General features: G+C 37.9%; 1 protein-coding gene across 1 annotated transcript in view; it reads left to right on the top strand.

Moving 5' to 3' along the window:
• Window positions 1–17,573, top strand: part of CACNA1D (calcium voltage-gated channel subunit alpha1 D) — a gene marked incomplete at both ends in the record, with an annotated part of 209,759 nt that overhangs the window by 167,248 nt on the left and 24,938 nt on the right. Inside the window, 10 exons of the mRNA XM_082321325.1 lie at window positions 1,231–1,269; window positions 1,687–1,815; window positions 2,545–2,610; window positions 4,334–4,425; window positions 5,760–5,919; window positions 7,166–7,293; window positions 7,408–7,504; window positions 9,089–9,191; window positions 10,301–10,402; window positions 17,338–17,468. Coding sequence (XP_082177451.1) covers window positions 1,231–1,269; window positions 1,687–1,815; window positions 2,545–2,610; window positions 4,334–4,425; window positions 5,760–5,919; window positions 7,166–7,293; window positions 7,408–7,504; window positions 9,089–9,191; window positions 10,301–10,402; window positions 17,338–17,468 — 1,047 coding nt within the window. The remainder of the gene's footprint in view (window positions 1–1,230; window positions 1,270–1,686; window positions 1,816–2,544; window positions 2,611–4,333; window positions 4,426–5,759; window positions 5,920–7,165; window positions 7,294–7,407; window positions 7,505–9,088; window positions 9,192–10,300; window positions 10,403–17,337; window positions 17,469–17,573) is intronic.

The raw sequence follows: 17,573 nt of genomic DNA, 5'->3' as shown, positions 1-17,573 counted from the left end.
ATTGAGAGTGTGTCTGATGCATCCACAATGTGTTGGAAGCAGCACTGAGGAGGCATGATGGTTATTGCCGCTATATGTGACAATAATTGTTGAAAGGTGCCCCTTTAAAAGGAGGATATTTTAGGCAAGAGAGTAAGACCCATCACTTGGATCTAACGTCCAGAATCCCACTTATTCTAGTGCTATAAAGTTTTTAAAGACACTTCCATTCAATTTTGGAAGAAGCTGCTGTGAATCCATCAGTGCACGGACAAGCATAGACGGTTGGTCCTTTAAGCTTTGTTAGCTGCTTTGCTAAGTGTCTGACCATTTAGGATATCGAGACAGTTTCTCCAAAGACAGACAGAGACATTATAAGGAGAGAAGTGAGTTTCTTCTTCACAGGACATAGAATTTGGCTCTGTGAACAAGAAGTTGGTGTGTGCCTCTCTTCTCCATGTAGCTCCTGAGGGCTGTTCCAAAAGGGTCAATCAAATCCTGAAGCCCTTTCTCCATGCCTGATCCTGTTACATCAGCTCAGGTATTATGACTGCTTTGTAGGTGCTGAGAGAGTACAAGTATTGCCTTCTCATTTGCACCTATATGGGAGGGTTAGCCTTCGTGTCATTGTGCTAAAAGTGTTTGTCTATCACTTTGGCAGAGTGAAAATCTGTCCTTGCTAAGCACTGCAAAACCCAATGTTCATCAGTGAGTGAGTTAACTCAAGTGAATTACTTTGCTTTAAGGGAGCTCCCGATGTGACATAAAACACAATTACTTGAATATGGTTAGATTCCAGTGATGGAGTAATTAATCTTCAAAAAGAGCACAGCAGAAAAGGGACCTTGAAAGGCTAGTTTGACCCCAAAGCTTTGCTCTTGAGTTTCAGTTAGGCTTACTGCTACGATTTCATACAACCTGTGGAAGTTGATGGCTAATTTTGTTTGGCTTACATAGGAGCAGATATTTTATTTTGTATTTACTTTCCACTGAGTCTTTTAAGCATGTTTTATACTAGCAGATTTTTAGTATGAGTCAGCAAACAATGTTTTAGTATGAGTCAGCCAACATGAAATGCTAAAGGGAAGGTTTTAATAAGGATATTAATGTTTTGTTCAGAAAGTATATCGAGTTGAAAGATGTTAATTTACATTTAGAAATGAAAAATGTCCTTCCTTCTGTTTATGGTTAAGCTGATTTTTTTTCATCTTTTATTTGATTTTAATATTTAATGTTCTTAATTTCTTAAAGCCAAAGCCAACTGAAACAGTCACAACTGATGAGTCTGGGGTAAGATTAGTAAACTGACCCCAGTGGTTTTACCTCTACTTGAGTTTATTCTTTTTACCATGTCTTTTTTCCACCAATTTTATCTGTATTTTTCATAACTGTCGTACTATAAAGGTGTTATGCAGTGGTTTGCGTTCATTGTCAATGTACTATTGAAGTCTACTACAAACAAACCCAATGTGATCCTTATTAACAAACCAGAAAACTTGGAAATGCATGTGATGTGTGAAGCATTTCTACAGGTCCTGTGTTTTTAGCATGTAATTTTTCCTTTCATATCATGCTTGTCAAGGTGAAAAGGCCCTCAGGATACATTTTCAAATCTTACCTCTTCCACCTTCACATTGATGTTGTTTTTCTGGAAGTGTTGCATGTGTGAGTTTGTATTTGGTTTGACTTCTCCATGATGCTCTTCAGAACTCTGAAGACAGCGCTAGAATCTCCATCACTTTTTTCCGTCTCTTCCGGGTGATGAGGTTGGTGAAGCTGCTTAGCAGAGGAGAAGGAATCAGAACTTTACTGTGGACATTTATTAAGTCATTTCAGGTTAGCAAAATTTATTTAAATGTGCTTTATAATTACAAGAATTTATACACCAAATTTTATTAAGCAAAAAACATTTCTTTTGAAATTCATGCTATCAGTAATGACATATTTATATATATTTGCATACTAATGCCAAAATAAACTTCACCAGTTACTTCAGTGAGTCCAAGGGTCATTCTTTGTCATTTAATATTGGCTTTTACCGTGAGATTTCTATGGTACTTCATAAAAAAATATTTGGTATATCTAAAATGGATAGGATAGGTTTGACACACACAGCTCTCATACTTCCACATGTTTTATTAGATGACTACAAAAGAGGAATTTAATCTATTTTTTAAATATAAAACTCATTCCATGAATGTAACAAATAGGTATTTGAATCCTTGCTCCTGAAAACTCTGATGAATATGAAGTTAGTGGAACTCTGTAACTGTATAGGAGGAAATATCTGTGTGTTGTCAGAATCAGTAAAGAAAATAAAATTAAAAACAGGTAGAGATGATTCTTCCCCTTCCTTGTTGGCAGAAATAATTTAAAATACAATGAAGCTTGTGTTCATTGTATGCAGCAGAATATTCAGAGTGACAGGTAATAACATTTTAAGCACTTGCATAGGAAGAAAAAACTTGGAAAAGCCTGTGTTGTGCAGAGAAATTATTTTTGTAAATGGCAATTGAAATTATGGTGTGAAATTATTAAAAGACAATGCACCTGTCCCATTTCTAGGCTCTGCCTTACGTTGCCCTTCTGATAGCCATGCTGTTCTTCATCTATGCTGTCATTGGAATGCAGGTAATTATGGAATTTTTTTAGCATTAAAGAAAAGTACAGTGTTGGCTACTCTGAGGCTTATTTACTAAGGTGCTTATTGAAACATTCCTGTGATAGTGGTGCTATATATAAGGCAAAGCTTTCAGAGTAATGTAAAAATCTTTTTTTGGCTATGATTTTGGTAGTCAGAAAGTTCAAAAAGATGCAAGAGAAGAGCTTAGTGTGAGCTGATAGTATCTTGGTTTGCTGAAAGGAGCCACTCCTCTTCCATGTACTGTGAAGTTTATTCCTATGCATGAATGTATGAAAGAATGCATGGCTTTTTTTTTACTATAGACTTGTTTTGGGAATCAGGCATTAAAACTCCAGCTTTTTTTTTTAATAGTCTTTCCCATATGAAAAGAATAGAACTAGGAAAAGAATCTAGCTAAGGATCTAGGCACAGCTGAGCCTGTGGTTAATCAAGAGTAGGATATAGGTACAAGATGTACAAGCCCAGAAAAGATTTTGGTAACTTAAAATATGAAAATGTGCTGTTGGGATGAAGGTGCCACTCCTCACACCAGCAGCAGTGCTGTGTGGGCAGAACAGGTTCTCCAGTCTTAGTACCTGGAGACAGCTAGGTGGGAGAAACCTGTCAGGAAACTGTTCCTAAAATTCATACTACTGGGCCATTTCTAGTGTGAGGATGAGCGAGCTGTTTGTGAGGGGACTACACAGACTGCAGGAAAGCAGCAGATAAAGGCGCTGAGCATGGAGCTGTGATTGGGAGTGCAGTTTAAGTTGTGTGGTAGTCTCTGTGCCACACATGAGATCTAGAGCTTGCCTAAGGAGGTGCCTGAGGAGCATGACTGGGTGACCATCAACGCTTTGCCAGAAGTTCCTGTTAGGTATCCTGAATTTGGGCTGCAGTTCCCTTTTTTTTTTTTTTTTCCTGTCATAAGGCCTTAGGATAGCTCTGCATTTTGTAAAATTTTACAAATGTTTTCTTTTGTTTTCAAAGTCGTAACATTCTTCAAATCAACACAAAGGGAGGTCCTAATTAAATGGGATGAATAGAAGAAATATGCTGTGGAGAGTGGTTTTGCTTCGAGATTCTTTCTGTCATTTATCCAAAAGCAACTTAATGTCCTTACAGTCCAGCAGCATGTATACAGAGCATCGTGGTGTTAATCTCTCTGAATTAAGTAACAGCTTTCACTGTATTGTAAGAGGATCTAAATGTATTATATTGGGGAAAAAGAAAGGTCTTGTGGCCAAGGAATTACAGTTTAATTTTGAGGAACAGAACTCATTTCCATCTCTGTCTGAGATAGGATGCTCAGACTCTCTGTGCTTTCGTTTCCGTCTTTGCATCTCTCTTTCTCTATTTAGATTCAAGGTTTTCAGAACAGCAATTATTTCTTACTACAAGTATGTACAGTATTTAGCACAGTAGGGCTTTAATATCAATAAAGGACTCTAGATGCTAGTTTAAAACAAATATTTTCTCACCTGAAATACAGGAATATGTATCAGTATTATAATGGTTTATTGATGCAAAATTAAATTATTAAGAATAATCTTATACATGTGATAAGTTTACTGCATTTACATCATTATCAGGAAAAACTAAAGACAGTAAAGAAAGTGTATTTGTGAAAGTGTTTTTCATACATACTGAAGCAAGTTTAGACTGCAAGGCCTACAGCTTCTAACAGTATAGGTCACTAGGATGAAAGTCAAAATCCTGTTTTATTTGTAGGTATTTGGAAAAGTGGCCATGAGGGACAATAATCAAATAAACAGAAACAACAATTTTCAGACTTTCCCCCAAGCTGTGCTGCTTCTCTTCAGGTGAGTAAACCTTAACTCTGACTTGATGCATCCCATTTCATTGATCTATGAAAAATGTCTGTAGCTCTTGTACCATGGATTTGTTCAAAATGTGTTTGCAAGTGAGAAGCCGTTTAGCATAACAAGCACATATGGCTGTATGCTGGGTGTCCATTGGCACAGCAGGGTTCTAATCAAGTGATACAGACCTGAACTTGTTACAGCTATTGTGAAACATCTCATTTATGCAGTAATTGTCTTCAGGTAGAGCCCAAACATAGTCAGCCCTGGTGTCACTGTGTAGGTGTTGGGAAAGGTGAAAAAGACTGTGCCCTTACTGTATTCTTTTAGAAGCACAGCTAGTATGACAGTTTGAAAAAATGAAAGGTTGTTGCAAACATAAAGAAATGAATTCTTCTTTACATTTGCCGAAGAGATGACAAGAAATAGAGGGTGTAATTTGCAGAAGGTAAATACCAGATAAGCAGTAGGCAAAACTTCCTGATGGTGAAGGTAGCTAAATCTTGATGTAGGGGGATTATGGAATTTCCGTAACTAGAGATCTTTAGAAGACAGTAAACATTTGCCAGGAGGGCTTCAAAATGTCCTGGAGCAAGGAGAGGGAGTGACATGGAACAGGGATGCCTCTAAAGGTGACAACCTTGAGAGCTGTCTTGCCTGTGGTTCTGTAACTCCACTTGGCTCCTATGCATTGTTACTAACCTGGTTGGCAGAAGTGGCAGGTCATTCCTTATCTGAGACCAAGGGCATCACCCAATGAGATCTAAGTCACTTTATGCATGTAAAGACTTTCGCCTTTGAAACTAGGTAATGAACACATCCAAAAATGCCATAAATATGTAGTTGTCTTTTAAGTATTTGAAATCATGGGTCTGTACGTGAGCATTGCCCAACTATGCAAAAAATGCAATAGCAGAAGTTAGAGACAGGCATTTCTTCAGCCATGCTGAGGAAAAGGCAATTCCTCTTTTACAAATAGATACTTGCAACTTTTATGACAGATTTTCATACCCAACACCAGTTTTGTATACAGCAGCTCCACTGCAATAAGTATTTAACTTGTAAATCACAGTTTGGTGTTCAAATTTTTACACGCAAGCCTTTATGGTGCATTAGTCTACCTTATAAAACGTCTGCAATGTCAGATCTATGTTTGTCATTTCTGAAACATGCTCTGTATTTTTTTAATTAGTTCCTGCTCTGAAAAGTTCATGATCTGGCTTTACATTTGTGCTTGTACAGCTCCAAGCATTTTGTCAGAATTTAATAAATTAATACATCTTTAATCCATTTTCATCAAATAATGCTTAATTTATCTTTGTGACCTTATAAAGGTGTGCAACTGGAGAAGCCTGGCAGGAAATCATGCTGGCATGTTTGCCTGGAAAACGCTGTGATCCAGAATCCGATTATAATCCAGGGGAAGAATACACATGTGGAAGCAATTTTGCCATCATTTATTTTATCAGTTTTTACATGCTTTGTGCGTTTTTGGTGAGTCTAGCTTGTGCTTATTAATAGAAATGAGCTTTGGCATTTTGACATTCTTCTGAACTAAGACAGTAGTGGGTTCAGAGAACGATTGAAAATCCCATATCTAAAATATTTTTACAAGATTATATTTTTTCATACACAGTCCTAAATTCTATATCTTTTACTGATTTTTACGGTGAGGGTGGTGAAACACTTGAACAGGTTGCCCAGAGAGGCTGTAGGTTCCCAGTCGCTGGAAACACTCAAGATGAGGTTGGATAGGGCTCTGAGCAACCTGAACTAGTTGAAGATGTCCCTGCTTATGCAGAGGGGTTGGACTAGATGACCTTCAGAGGTCCCTTCCAACCCAAACTGTTCAATGATTCTAAATCCCCATGTGCAAGATGTTCTTCTGACTACATGTATGCAGGAGTGGTTGGTTGCACATTTTACAGCTAAATTAACATTCTTTTCATCAGCTATTATTTCATGCATTTCTCAATAGTATCATTAAATATGCATTAATAATAAAACTTCAATTCCTTTCACTTACTAGTAATGCTATTTGTATTATTTAAACTTAGCAGAATTTGGATTCGTGTCTCTACAAGTGTACTCAAACTGTTGCACATGAGATGTGAACAATAACCTTTCTCCCTAATTCATGGCATAATGGATTATTTGCTCTAAAATAATCTTTGAAATATGTTTTTCCTCATTGCAGGTGTCTGGTCTAAGCTGGTTGATTTGTTCTATTCACAGTACTGTTCTCCTTGCTAAAGGAGAGTGGTCGAACAGAATTCTGTGAACTAATGTAAACATACATGTTCTGCTCTTCTGTATCATCTTCTGTATTAACAAAATGTATGCAGAAGTCTTCTTGTCATGACATTGAATCCTATTAATGCAAAAGCTGTTTCCTGAGATCTAGACTGTGTCAAATACATGTATTGGATCCAGTCTTTAATTTGATGTAGTGGGATCTGGCAAATCAAGGAAGAGAAACAAAACCATGTTACAGCATATGTCAAAGACTGAGTACTCCAAGAGTCGCATTCTTGTCATATCATTACTTGATAGAGTTCCAGTTAGTTAAATCGTTAGCAAGTATTTTCTGTGATATTTGATGATATTTGCCCAAAATCGTTTATGAGATCAATTTATTTGTTTGAATTCTTAACCTGCTACCTCATAAAATTATTTTTATTGCATAATTTTTAAAATTTTCAAAATAATTAAGGCAGATTGTTCTTACTTACTTTTTTAGATTATAAACTTATTTGTGGCTGTCATTATGGATAATTTTGATTATTTGACACGTGACTGGTCTATTCTGGGTCCCCATCATTTGGATGAGTTCAAAAGGATATGGTCAGAATATGACCCCGAAGCAAAGTAAGTTAGATCATTTCTCTGATAAGATCTATCTGGTAAAAACAATAAAAGCAGAGCACAGTATATTCTTTGGGAATCGATGTATGTTTGGTAACCGATGTGTGTTGGTTCTAGGGGAAGGATAAAGCATCTTGATGTGGTTACATTACTGAGACGCATTCAGCCACCACTTGGTTTTGGTAAATTATGCCCTCACCGAGTGGCCTGCAAGGTAGGTTTTACCCTATTTTCTTTCTAGGTTTCTCTCACAGTTCATTCGTTCATTCCATTCTGCCCAATATGTGTCACATATGCACAGTAATCCTGTCTGTTCACAAGGTCTCCTTCACTCTCAAGTTTTCCGGTTTTTTTGCAGGCTTACCTTAAAACAGCAAAATTAGTCTCGTTTTTTTCAGTGTAGTCATTTGAGTAGTTACCACCAATGTAAAATTCTTCACAGAGCATCAAAATGAAAGGGGTCAGTTTGTAAATCTATCATTGGTCTATTTTTGTCACGTATATGAACTACCTCATCCCAGCATTTCTGGTGACCCAGTGTCACATATAAGACTACTTCAACCCAGTGATATTTCTGATATCTCTTCAGTCCCAGGGTGAAGAGGGTCATAGTTTACTGTAGTTGACAATTAAGTTTTGATGAGAAGTTTGATGCACATGAAACATAGAAATGAGGTTGAAGGATGGGGACTGCAAGATGATAAACCAAGCTGAAATGAATAATGGTGTGCAATGCAATATGTAGCAGTGAGTGAGAAGACTGAAAATTAAACGGAATTTAAAATGATGTAGAATTTGTCAGGCACGATGTGTAATTTAGATGAGGATTAATTGCATTTTAATATAAAAGTTGAAAAGCAACACAAAGGAGATTAATTATTATGTTATTTGAGGACTTCAGAACTATGGATATTGTGGTTTTTACGATTTCAGTAGGAATAAGGTCACGGCTTTTAATTAAAGGATTGTTACAACAGCACTGTCATTTGGATTTCTTTTATGTCTGTTTTATAAATAGGTAAGTTGACATATAAAACACTGGGTTCAAATTGAATGCTACAAGGCATACTTAAAGCAAACCTATATCTATACATTAAGATAAATTATCCAATTGAGTGATGCTTTTAAACTAGAATAGAAGAAAATCCAAGTCAGACATTAGGAAAAGGTTTTGATAGATTGAATAGTGTTCTTCTGACAGACAGGGTCACAGCGATACTGCTCTGAAAGATGAACACTAATGCAGAGATGGACTAATCCAAAGAGGAAAGCTCCTTTCACACTAATTCAGCGTAGGCAGCATAATAGATGCACGGCATCACTGAAGAGTTACCTGAGAAATGAATCAGCTTATACAAGACAGACCTGGTGCTGTGGTTCTTCATGGAGCATGAGGCTGGAGGAACCCGTGGGAAACCTGGAACATGACTGCAACTGGAGTGCATGCTCTTAAATAACTGCATTTGTCCTTAATACTTGCATAGTGTGACTTACAGTCAGAGCCAAGGACTGGGCTTCAATGTTTGCAACTTAACTCAATAAATAGCTCATGAAAACTACTGGACAGTTTTAGCTCTTGTATAAGCATGCATGTGATTAATATCAGAAAGAAGCGATATTGGGTGGTTATTATACAGAGCTAGGATGGAAGACAATGTTTTTTGAAGCTGTATATAATTTTTATGCCTCTCAGTGGATATTATTCTTTGAATACATGAGCTTTTCAGAAATGAACATTACAGGAGGTTTTTTTCAAACAAAGCTGCATCAAAATTTGTTTCCCTTTTCTCATTTGCAGAGGTTAGTAGCCATGAATATGCCGCTGAACAGTGATGGAACCGTCATGTTCAATGCTACTTTGTTTGCTTTGGTTAGGACTGCTTTAAAGATAAAAACAGAAGGTAAGGTTCTTAGGTGTAAAGCCTTTTCTGCACTTGTCAGAAGGTACAATGAGGAAAAGTTACAATGTACTTTATTCATTTTGTTGGACATGAGTAAGGCTGCCTTAGTCTCACTGGATTTGGTTTGCTTTTGGATCATGGGTTGTATTCATTGTTGCTAGGAATGATTTGCTAGAAAATGAAAGGAAAGGGACAGTGAGGCCAGAGCCCCAGAAATCTCAGAAATTATTATATGCTTTTATCTGGTCAGATAAAAACATGTAGCAGTGGTATAACAGGAGTTCTACTGCAAGGAATGAATGAGTTCCCCTTTCTGTCCAACCAAGATGCTCCTTCCTCACTACTCTTTAACTTTGTGTCTTGGATCCCACATTGGTGCAACTGCAACTTTTGCACACTTGAAAGCAACATCCTCAATTTGGTCGAGGCCAGTTCTGACTGGGTTGAATGGATTTCTGTCATTTGCATCAGAGTTTTTAAAAAATAGTGGTATGTTTCAAAGAATTTTCTTTCTATTTTCATACATTTTTTCATTATTTTACCATCTTTTACTACTTTCTGTTCCATGTCTTCTGGTATTCTCAGCAGAATTTGAGTTCCACTGCCAATAACAAACTGATCAGATTAAGCCCCCTCAGGCATCGCTGTGGTTTAGGTGAGCACAGCAAGAGATGAAAAACTGCTCGGTAGTCAGTTGCCTGAACTTTCAAGCCTGTACAACTGAGTAATTACTATGAGTAAACAAATAAAGGCTCGGCTTTGGGTTAAGAAAGAAGTGGCTTGTAAAGAGCAAGTCATCACTTGCTGCACAATTTAAGCGGAAGGTATTAAGCAGTGACAGGGTAGAGCCAAGATCTGCAAATTATGGTTGACCTCTGCAGTACTCAAGAGACTGATTTGAAAGCCCCAGGAGCTCACTGTCTTGCACCCTTTCTTTTCTTTAGTTGTTGTAGTCTTGTTATCTGCTACTTCTTGTAGCCTAGGCTTGCTGCAAAGCATCCTTATCAGAGTCTTTATTTGTATACAGCTAATTAATATCCAAAGGATCATTCATTGCAACTGGTTAAAACATAATTGCCATCCTCCATTTTTCTATTTCATTGCCACAGGTAACCTAGAGCAAGCAAATGAAGAACTTAGAGCAGTTATAAAGAAAATATGGAAGAAAACGAGCATGAAATTACTTGACCAAGTTGTCCCTCCAGCTGGCGGTCAGTCTGATAAACTTTGCAATATGCTATTCTCTGTGCATTTTGGTCTTTCTAGATTGTTAGGAACCAAAGAAATAAAATTACTAAGTTTTGCAGTTATAATGTCATTAAAGGACAACAAACAATAATAACAAAATAAATATAGAGAAAATTATATCCTGTTACACTAGATAATACATGTAGGACTGATAAGTACAACTTCCTTAGATCAAAAAGGGAGGAAAATCTTGTGCTTATTTTCTTGCTTGAAAAAAATACCTTATTAGACTTAAATCTAGTCTTGATTTAAAGTCATTCAGCAAAATAAACTAAACTTAGTTTAATTTCAATGCATTGAGCAAAGTAACGTTTTGTGCTAATTAAGCTTGACAATGTACACTACATTAGAGCTATATCCTTGTATATGTTGAATACTTCTGGGAGAAAACTGAAAAATTTTAATTGCCAGCTTAAAAATAGTTTTGTTGCTAAACTGATAAAGCAGGAGGCTAAATTATCTCAGTTACACTAGTTTAAACCAGAGCAGTTCCATAGTCAACAGATAATGGAAATGGTTCAGATTTATGCCAGTATGACTGAGATATGAATATAGCCCATGTAAAAGATATCTAAATTCTCATGACACCAATACGTTTGCGAGAACTACGAGGCACGTATATTAGGTGTTCCTACGTGCTGTAAAAGGACGTGTCACATAATTGTTATATCTCTCTCTTTAAATATATATATTCTAATATATATATTTAGCCATTTTCAATATATACATTTTTATTAATATGCTGTAGTGTAGGTTTAGGTGACTGTTTTTTACTTGCTTTTTCAAGTTTTAAAGGTGCAGAATCTGTTGCACTGTCACCCACACCCAGGATATATTTATCTAGCCATCCAATACACAGGTCCATTGTAATCATCTGGTATTTCTTGTAGTTTATTGTACTTTTATAGTGTTACGGCAGCTTTCAAGACTGATCAGACTCAGGTTTGGAAGCAGACTCAAGATCCCAGGCCCGATGGTGGTGGAGGCTGATCCCTTTCTGAAGGTGATACTCTCAGTCTCTAGGGGAGGAAGAGCATGCTGGCTGCACTGCTGTTCAGCATGACCCAAGCAGCAGCATTAGCTTTGTCGCTGGAGGGAGCCACTTGCTACTGGTGTGGTGGCTGCCGGATAATAGTGGGGATGAAGGCAAAAATCCAGCAAATTTGACTATCCAAAGGGGAACTGATACTGCACATTTAAAACAACTTTTCGTGCTCTACTCTGTTGTTTTTAGCCTTACACCTAAGTGCTTGCATGGCATAGATGAATTGCTTTGTTATTGTTGTAACTCTGTGCTTGAGCTTTTTCTGCAGCCTCTGTTCCTTTCAACTATGAGTCTTTCGAATATTCTGAAGCAATTCTGTTTTAGGGTGGTGGCATGGAATTAGTGTTGCCTCTTGCCAACTTTATTCCCCTACATTTTTTTATTGAAATAGAGATGCATGCTTCAGAATAGCGAGCTGTGCCTGCCTAAATCAATCTGACAAAGAATCTGTAAAGATTACATTCCTAGAACTAATCTCACATAGTAACTCACTGTTAACTTCAGCTTCATTTCATTGCTGAATATAAGCTGTCTATTTATTTTCAGCTATACTAAAATTCATTGCTAATATTTATTCTGCAAATGTAGCTCTTCAGTGTAGCTAGAAGGCTGAAAACCTGGATCACTGCGTGATTGATAGGAAACAGTATGGCTTCTACAACCCAGTACAAATAAGAACATTTTGGGAAGTCCTTAAGATTTACGCATTTTAATTTCAGTTTGGTTTGTTTCTCTGTGGACCTTGTTGTGACTTACCTGAAAACTGAAAATTGTAACCCACCTAGAAAAAAAGAGGAATATAGCTATTTTACATTCGTATGTCATAGGAGTATAAAATAGTTTAGTATACAGTGGAATTAGTTTCTGTTGATGCTTAATATTCAATAGAAAATTGTATATGACAATAACACCAGTGACAGCTGATAATAACAATCTACTAGGAGACAGAAAATTCTCTTCAGTATAAATCAACAAAGCATCCAAATTCAATATGTTAAAATCACTTGCACTTAAAAGTATTGAACGGTCTAGTTTATAATGTTTTTCTCCAGTATTACTTTTGCTGGTATTACTGAATGCTAGATCCTTCATGTGCTCGTGACAATGCCTCCAGAACACAAACAGAACAATTATTTGCAGAGCAGAATGAAAATAATCAGTATACCATTTTTTTCCTGAATTGTAAATAGAGGCACTAGAAGTGAACAGTTAGTTAATTATTGGTACTGGTTAAATAACTCATTACTGTAACTTAATTAAACTATTAATAGTTAGCAACACATTTTCAGTACAGAAAAATGAAACTGCTTTGCAAAAACATAGAATGTCAGTCAAATGCCTGAATGTATGAATGAGTTAACATTCTTAGGAGACTAGACAGTAAGAGGAACACATACAACTCACTGAAGATTCACCTGTATTCTGTGAACTCCCCAGTCTCCACCTGCAAGCCCATTTAATCCTGCCTAATACTTTTTGCCCTCTTCCAAAAACTTCCTACTGAAATGATTCCTTTTGCTGTCACTAATTGTAACTATAGATTTGTCTATTCTGTGGTCAGTTATGCTTAGCTGCCTCCCTATACCTGTCTATATCTGGCTATATGTGTGTTACTCAAAAAACAAAGTCAAGGATGGCTCCCCTTGGCCAAGCTTCAGTTCTTGTGTGCACGTGTCTGCAGTACAACTGACTGTGCCTGTGAAGTACACATGCATCTTGTTCGTACATACAGACTTTGGCATGCACAATTTAGCAAACTGGTAATGCATTCATCTAATATGCTTATAAAAAGTTGGTGTGTGTCCAGAGTGATCAATAAGGGCCCTTCATTTCTGCATACCGAGACTTTCCAGGTACTGTCATCTCAGGTACAGTCAGTAGTCATGCAGTGTCATAGCCTGACTTGAGACATGCTCTAAGTGCAACCCATATTAGTATATGTTATATCAAGTCTGTCACTTCTGTGTGCTTGTTCTTTCTAGGAGCCATTTGCTATATCACTTCCTTAAAAGTTCTGTTCAAATACTTGAAACAAAATAGTACAAAGGATGGGGAAAGGCTTATCTGGGGAGTTTGACCAAGGCTAACATTACAGATCAATGGATTCAGCTAAACTAAGGAAGGCAAGTTTAGATTAGATGCTTTATAAGAGATCTCCTCCTAATACAAAACACCGTTAGTCTCCTGAGGAGCTGCCAAGAGAGATTACAGATGAACATCAAAGCAAATATTCAGAAAAGGTTTAGAAATTAGATCTGGGGAGTCAATTAAAAAGCTTTTTACTACTGAGACTGAATCTGTAGACTGGGGAGCTTTTCTTGTGAGCTGTGGAGTTCCTCCTATTTCCTAGTGGGAACTGGAGGGACTTGGACCTTTGGAGAGATGTCAGTATTTGGCAGAGCAGGCTCTTTAGTGTGCTAAGATATTTCCTGCAACAGACTGGTCTCCCAACCAAGATATTTTAAAGCAATTATTGTAATTATTTTTGCTTTGATACATTTAAAGACAAATAGAATTCTGCGAGAATACATCCCTGGTACAATTTTACTGAACTTAAAGCCTGTCGTACTTTCTCACATGCACACAGCCCATTTCAGACATTATAATGAGAGGAGCTTATTCTGCATGGTAGAGGATTCATTTTGAGACAAATATTGTCACAGAGGTAAAAACGAGTTTAAGCAGTATTGTACATGGATTGGATTTCCCCATCCTTTTTATTGATGTGAAAGCATCAAAGTCACAAAAAGAAGAAAGTTAATTAAATTTAAATTAGCAAAAGCTGTCATATTACAGGTAAAAATACTATTAGAAATACTATCATTAGTGAGATACGTTGGGACATATTATTATTGATAAAACAAAGACACAAGGAGACTCTTTTAATCAAATGTTAATGTATGACATTACAGTATATGACAATCAATTAGAAAATTTGCTTGACAATTGATTAGAGACAAAGCTTGCTTAACAGAATGTGTTCATATGTAAAATAAACCCCACAAAACAAAATGAAAAACCAAACTCAAGTCTATCCTAAAGCTCCATTAGAGAGTTAAAATATGGAGAAAACAAATGACATAAAACTAAAAAAAATCCATACTTTCTAACAAAGGTGTGTTAAAATGTGTCTGGGCACGTTAGATTTTCTGTGTTTAGTCAAGTCATAGCTGTACAGAGTAACCCAGATCCTGAGATGTGTTAAGCACCTGTCCCAGCAAGGGCAACTGGAATGACAGGAACTTACTGTCCATCAGGATGTGGGCCCTAACAGCGGAGAGAACTTTGATGCCTAAACCACACCAGCCCTCCTTTATGTATGGCAGTAGCCAACTAGCAACCATGTTGCAAATAGCTATCTCAAGGTACTGAAAAAAATAGAGAGATTAGGCTACACAGCAGAAGGGGAAATAGCTAACTTCATGCCAGATAACTCTAGGGGGAAAAAAGTGTGTGAAAACAAAAGCAATGTTTTTGAATAGAAAACTGTTCCTAGTTTTCTGGCAAGCATTACTCATCAAGAGATCAAACTTGCACAGCTGAATGGGATTCGTAAAACAGGCACATACAATCTTAACATTCTATGAACCAGGCGATTTCGATATCCTCCTAAGGTACCTGCCTTTGAACTTTGAAAACTTTGAAATTTGGATTTTGTTCACAACAGTGACTCTGTAAAAATGCTAGGTTTTACTGCACTTGCTGTTTGCCTGTCTTTTGAATTGTACTAAATTAACTGATGGAAGTGATTTTCTTTTCTGTCAGCACTGCAGAACTGATACAACGATGTGGGAAAGGGCCATGTTGTTTCATATTTACTATTATCATCATCATCTATCTAGCAGGTGGCTAAGGACCACATCCTCACTTAAATAAGAGCCTCCTAGAAAATATGTGAAATTGTAACCTCTGTGGGATTTCCTCAGAGTCTAGAAACTGTTTTATTGGGTGACAGTAAGATAGCAGAAGATACAGCCCAACATGAGCACCTGGAACACAAATAAAATTCAAACTGGAAGATGCTCGGGTATTACACTCAGGGCATGACAACAATTAAAAAATGTGCATAGCAAAGCAGGCTGTAAAGATGTCTAAGTCCTTATGCAATTAGAACAGTGCTATAGTGATACACTGACTAAGCAAAATTGGTTCAGCAGTGAAAAAAAATAAGATGTTGTAAGCAGGACCTTTTTTTTTATTTATAGAGCCACTCTTATGAACATAAAATCATAGAATCATTGAATCATTTAGGTTGGAAAAGACCTTTAAGATCATCAAGTCCAACCGTTAACCTAGCACTGCCAAGTCCACCACTAAACCATGTCCCTAAGCACCACATCTACATGGCTTTTAAATACCTCCAGGGATGGGGACTCAACCACTTCCCTGGGCAGCCTGTTCCAGGGCCTGACTACCCTTTCGGTGAAGAAGTTTTTCCTAATACCCAATCTAAACCTCCTGTGGTGCAGCTTGAGGCCATTTCCTCTCGTCCTATTGCTTGTTACTTGGCAGAAGAGACCGACCCCCACTTTGCTACAACCTCCTTTCAGGTAGTTCTAGAGAGTGAGAAGGTCTCCCCTCAGCCTCCTTTTCTCCAGGCTAGACAACCCCAGCTCCCTCAGCTGCTCCTTATAGGACTGGTTCTCTAGACCCTTCACCAGCTTCGTTGCCCTTCTTTGGACACGCTCCAGCACCTCCATGTCCTTCTTGTAGGGAGGGGCCCAAAACTGGACACAGTACTCGAGGTGCGGCCTCACCAGTGCCGAGTACAGAGACACTATCACCTCCCTGGTCCTGCTGGCCACACTATTTCTGATACAAGCCAGGATGCTATTGGCCTTCTTGGCCACCTGAGCACACTGCTGGCTCATGTTCAGCTGGCTGTCGACCAACACCCCCAGGTCCTTTTCCTCCAGGCAGCTCTCCAGCCACTCCTCCCCCAGCCTGTAGCGTTGCATGGGGTTGTTGTGACCCAAGTGCAGGACCCGGCACTGAGCCTTGTTGAATCTCATACAATTGGCCTCGGCTCATCGATCCAGCCTGTCCAGATCCCTCTGTAGGGCCTTCCTACCCTCCAGCAGATCAACATTCACACCCAACTTGGTGTCATCTGCAAACTTACTGAGGGTGCACTTGATCCTCTCATCCAGATCATTGATAAGGACATTAAACAGAACTGTCCCCAGTACTGATGCCCTGGGGAACACCACTTGTGACTGGCTGCCAATTGGATTTATCTCCATTCACCACAACTCTTTGGGCTTGGCCATCCAGCCAGTTTTTTACCCAGAAAAGGGCATGCCCATCCAAGCCGTGAGCAGCCAGCTTCTCCAGGAGAATGGTTTGGGAAACGGTGTCAAAGGCTTTACTAAATTCTAGGTGGACAGCATCCACAGCCTTTCCCTCATTGACTAAGGGAGTTACCTTGTCATAGAAGGAGATCAGGTTAGTCAAGCAGGACCTGCCTTTCATAAAATTAAGTGTATGTAAGTCATAGTAGCTTTTATTTTAATCCATTTATTCGAAGTAACTGAAGCCAGTCTTTTAGTTTCTATGCATACACAAACATGTTTATGGTTTTGTTAGAAACTTAAACAAACTTACTTCGAAGTACATGAGACTTGGTAAAGTATTGTATTTTCTTCTTTATTAAGGATGAGTTCACTTAACTGACTGAGCCTAGACTGCTTGCTAAAACATTGCTTTTAAGCTAGTTGCAGGTTCCATTGTTGTAAGCTGAAAACATAGTATCTATTGCACCCATCACATTTTTCCCCCCAAATCAGATACGAGTGTACAGGCTATTGATAAATGTGCTGACTTGGGAGAGATCTGTCTGGTCTGTTCATTTAGATGATGAGGTAACCGTGGGGAAGTTCTATGCCACCTTCCTGATACAGGACTACTTTAGGAAATTCAAGAAACGCAAAGAACAAGGACTGGTGGGGAAATATCCTGCGAAGAATACCACGATTGCTCTGCAGGTGATTTTGGTTTTACATTTTTAACTAACCATTTTGTGAGCTTACTTGAAATAGCAGGTAGATTAATATTGATGATTGTGCAGTGCTGCAAGGATTTTATTTAGC

This window comes from Platalea leucorodia, assembly GCF_965183815.1.
Source record: "Platalea leucorodia genome assembly, chromosome: 9".
In the NCBI taxonomy this organism is placed as follows: domain Eukaryota; kingdom Metazoa; phylum Chordata; class Aves; order Pelecaniformes; family Threskiornithidae; genus Platalea; species Platalea leucorodia.
Note: the sequence above shows the minus strand (reverse complement) of the source record. Positions and strands in the feature narration are given on the sequence as shown.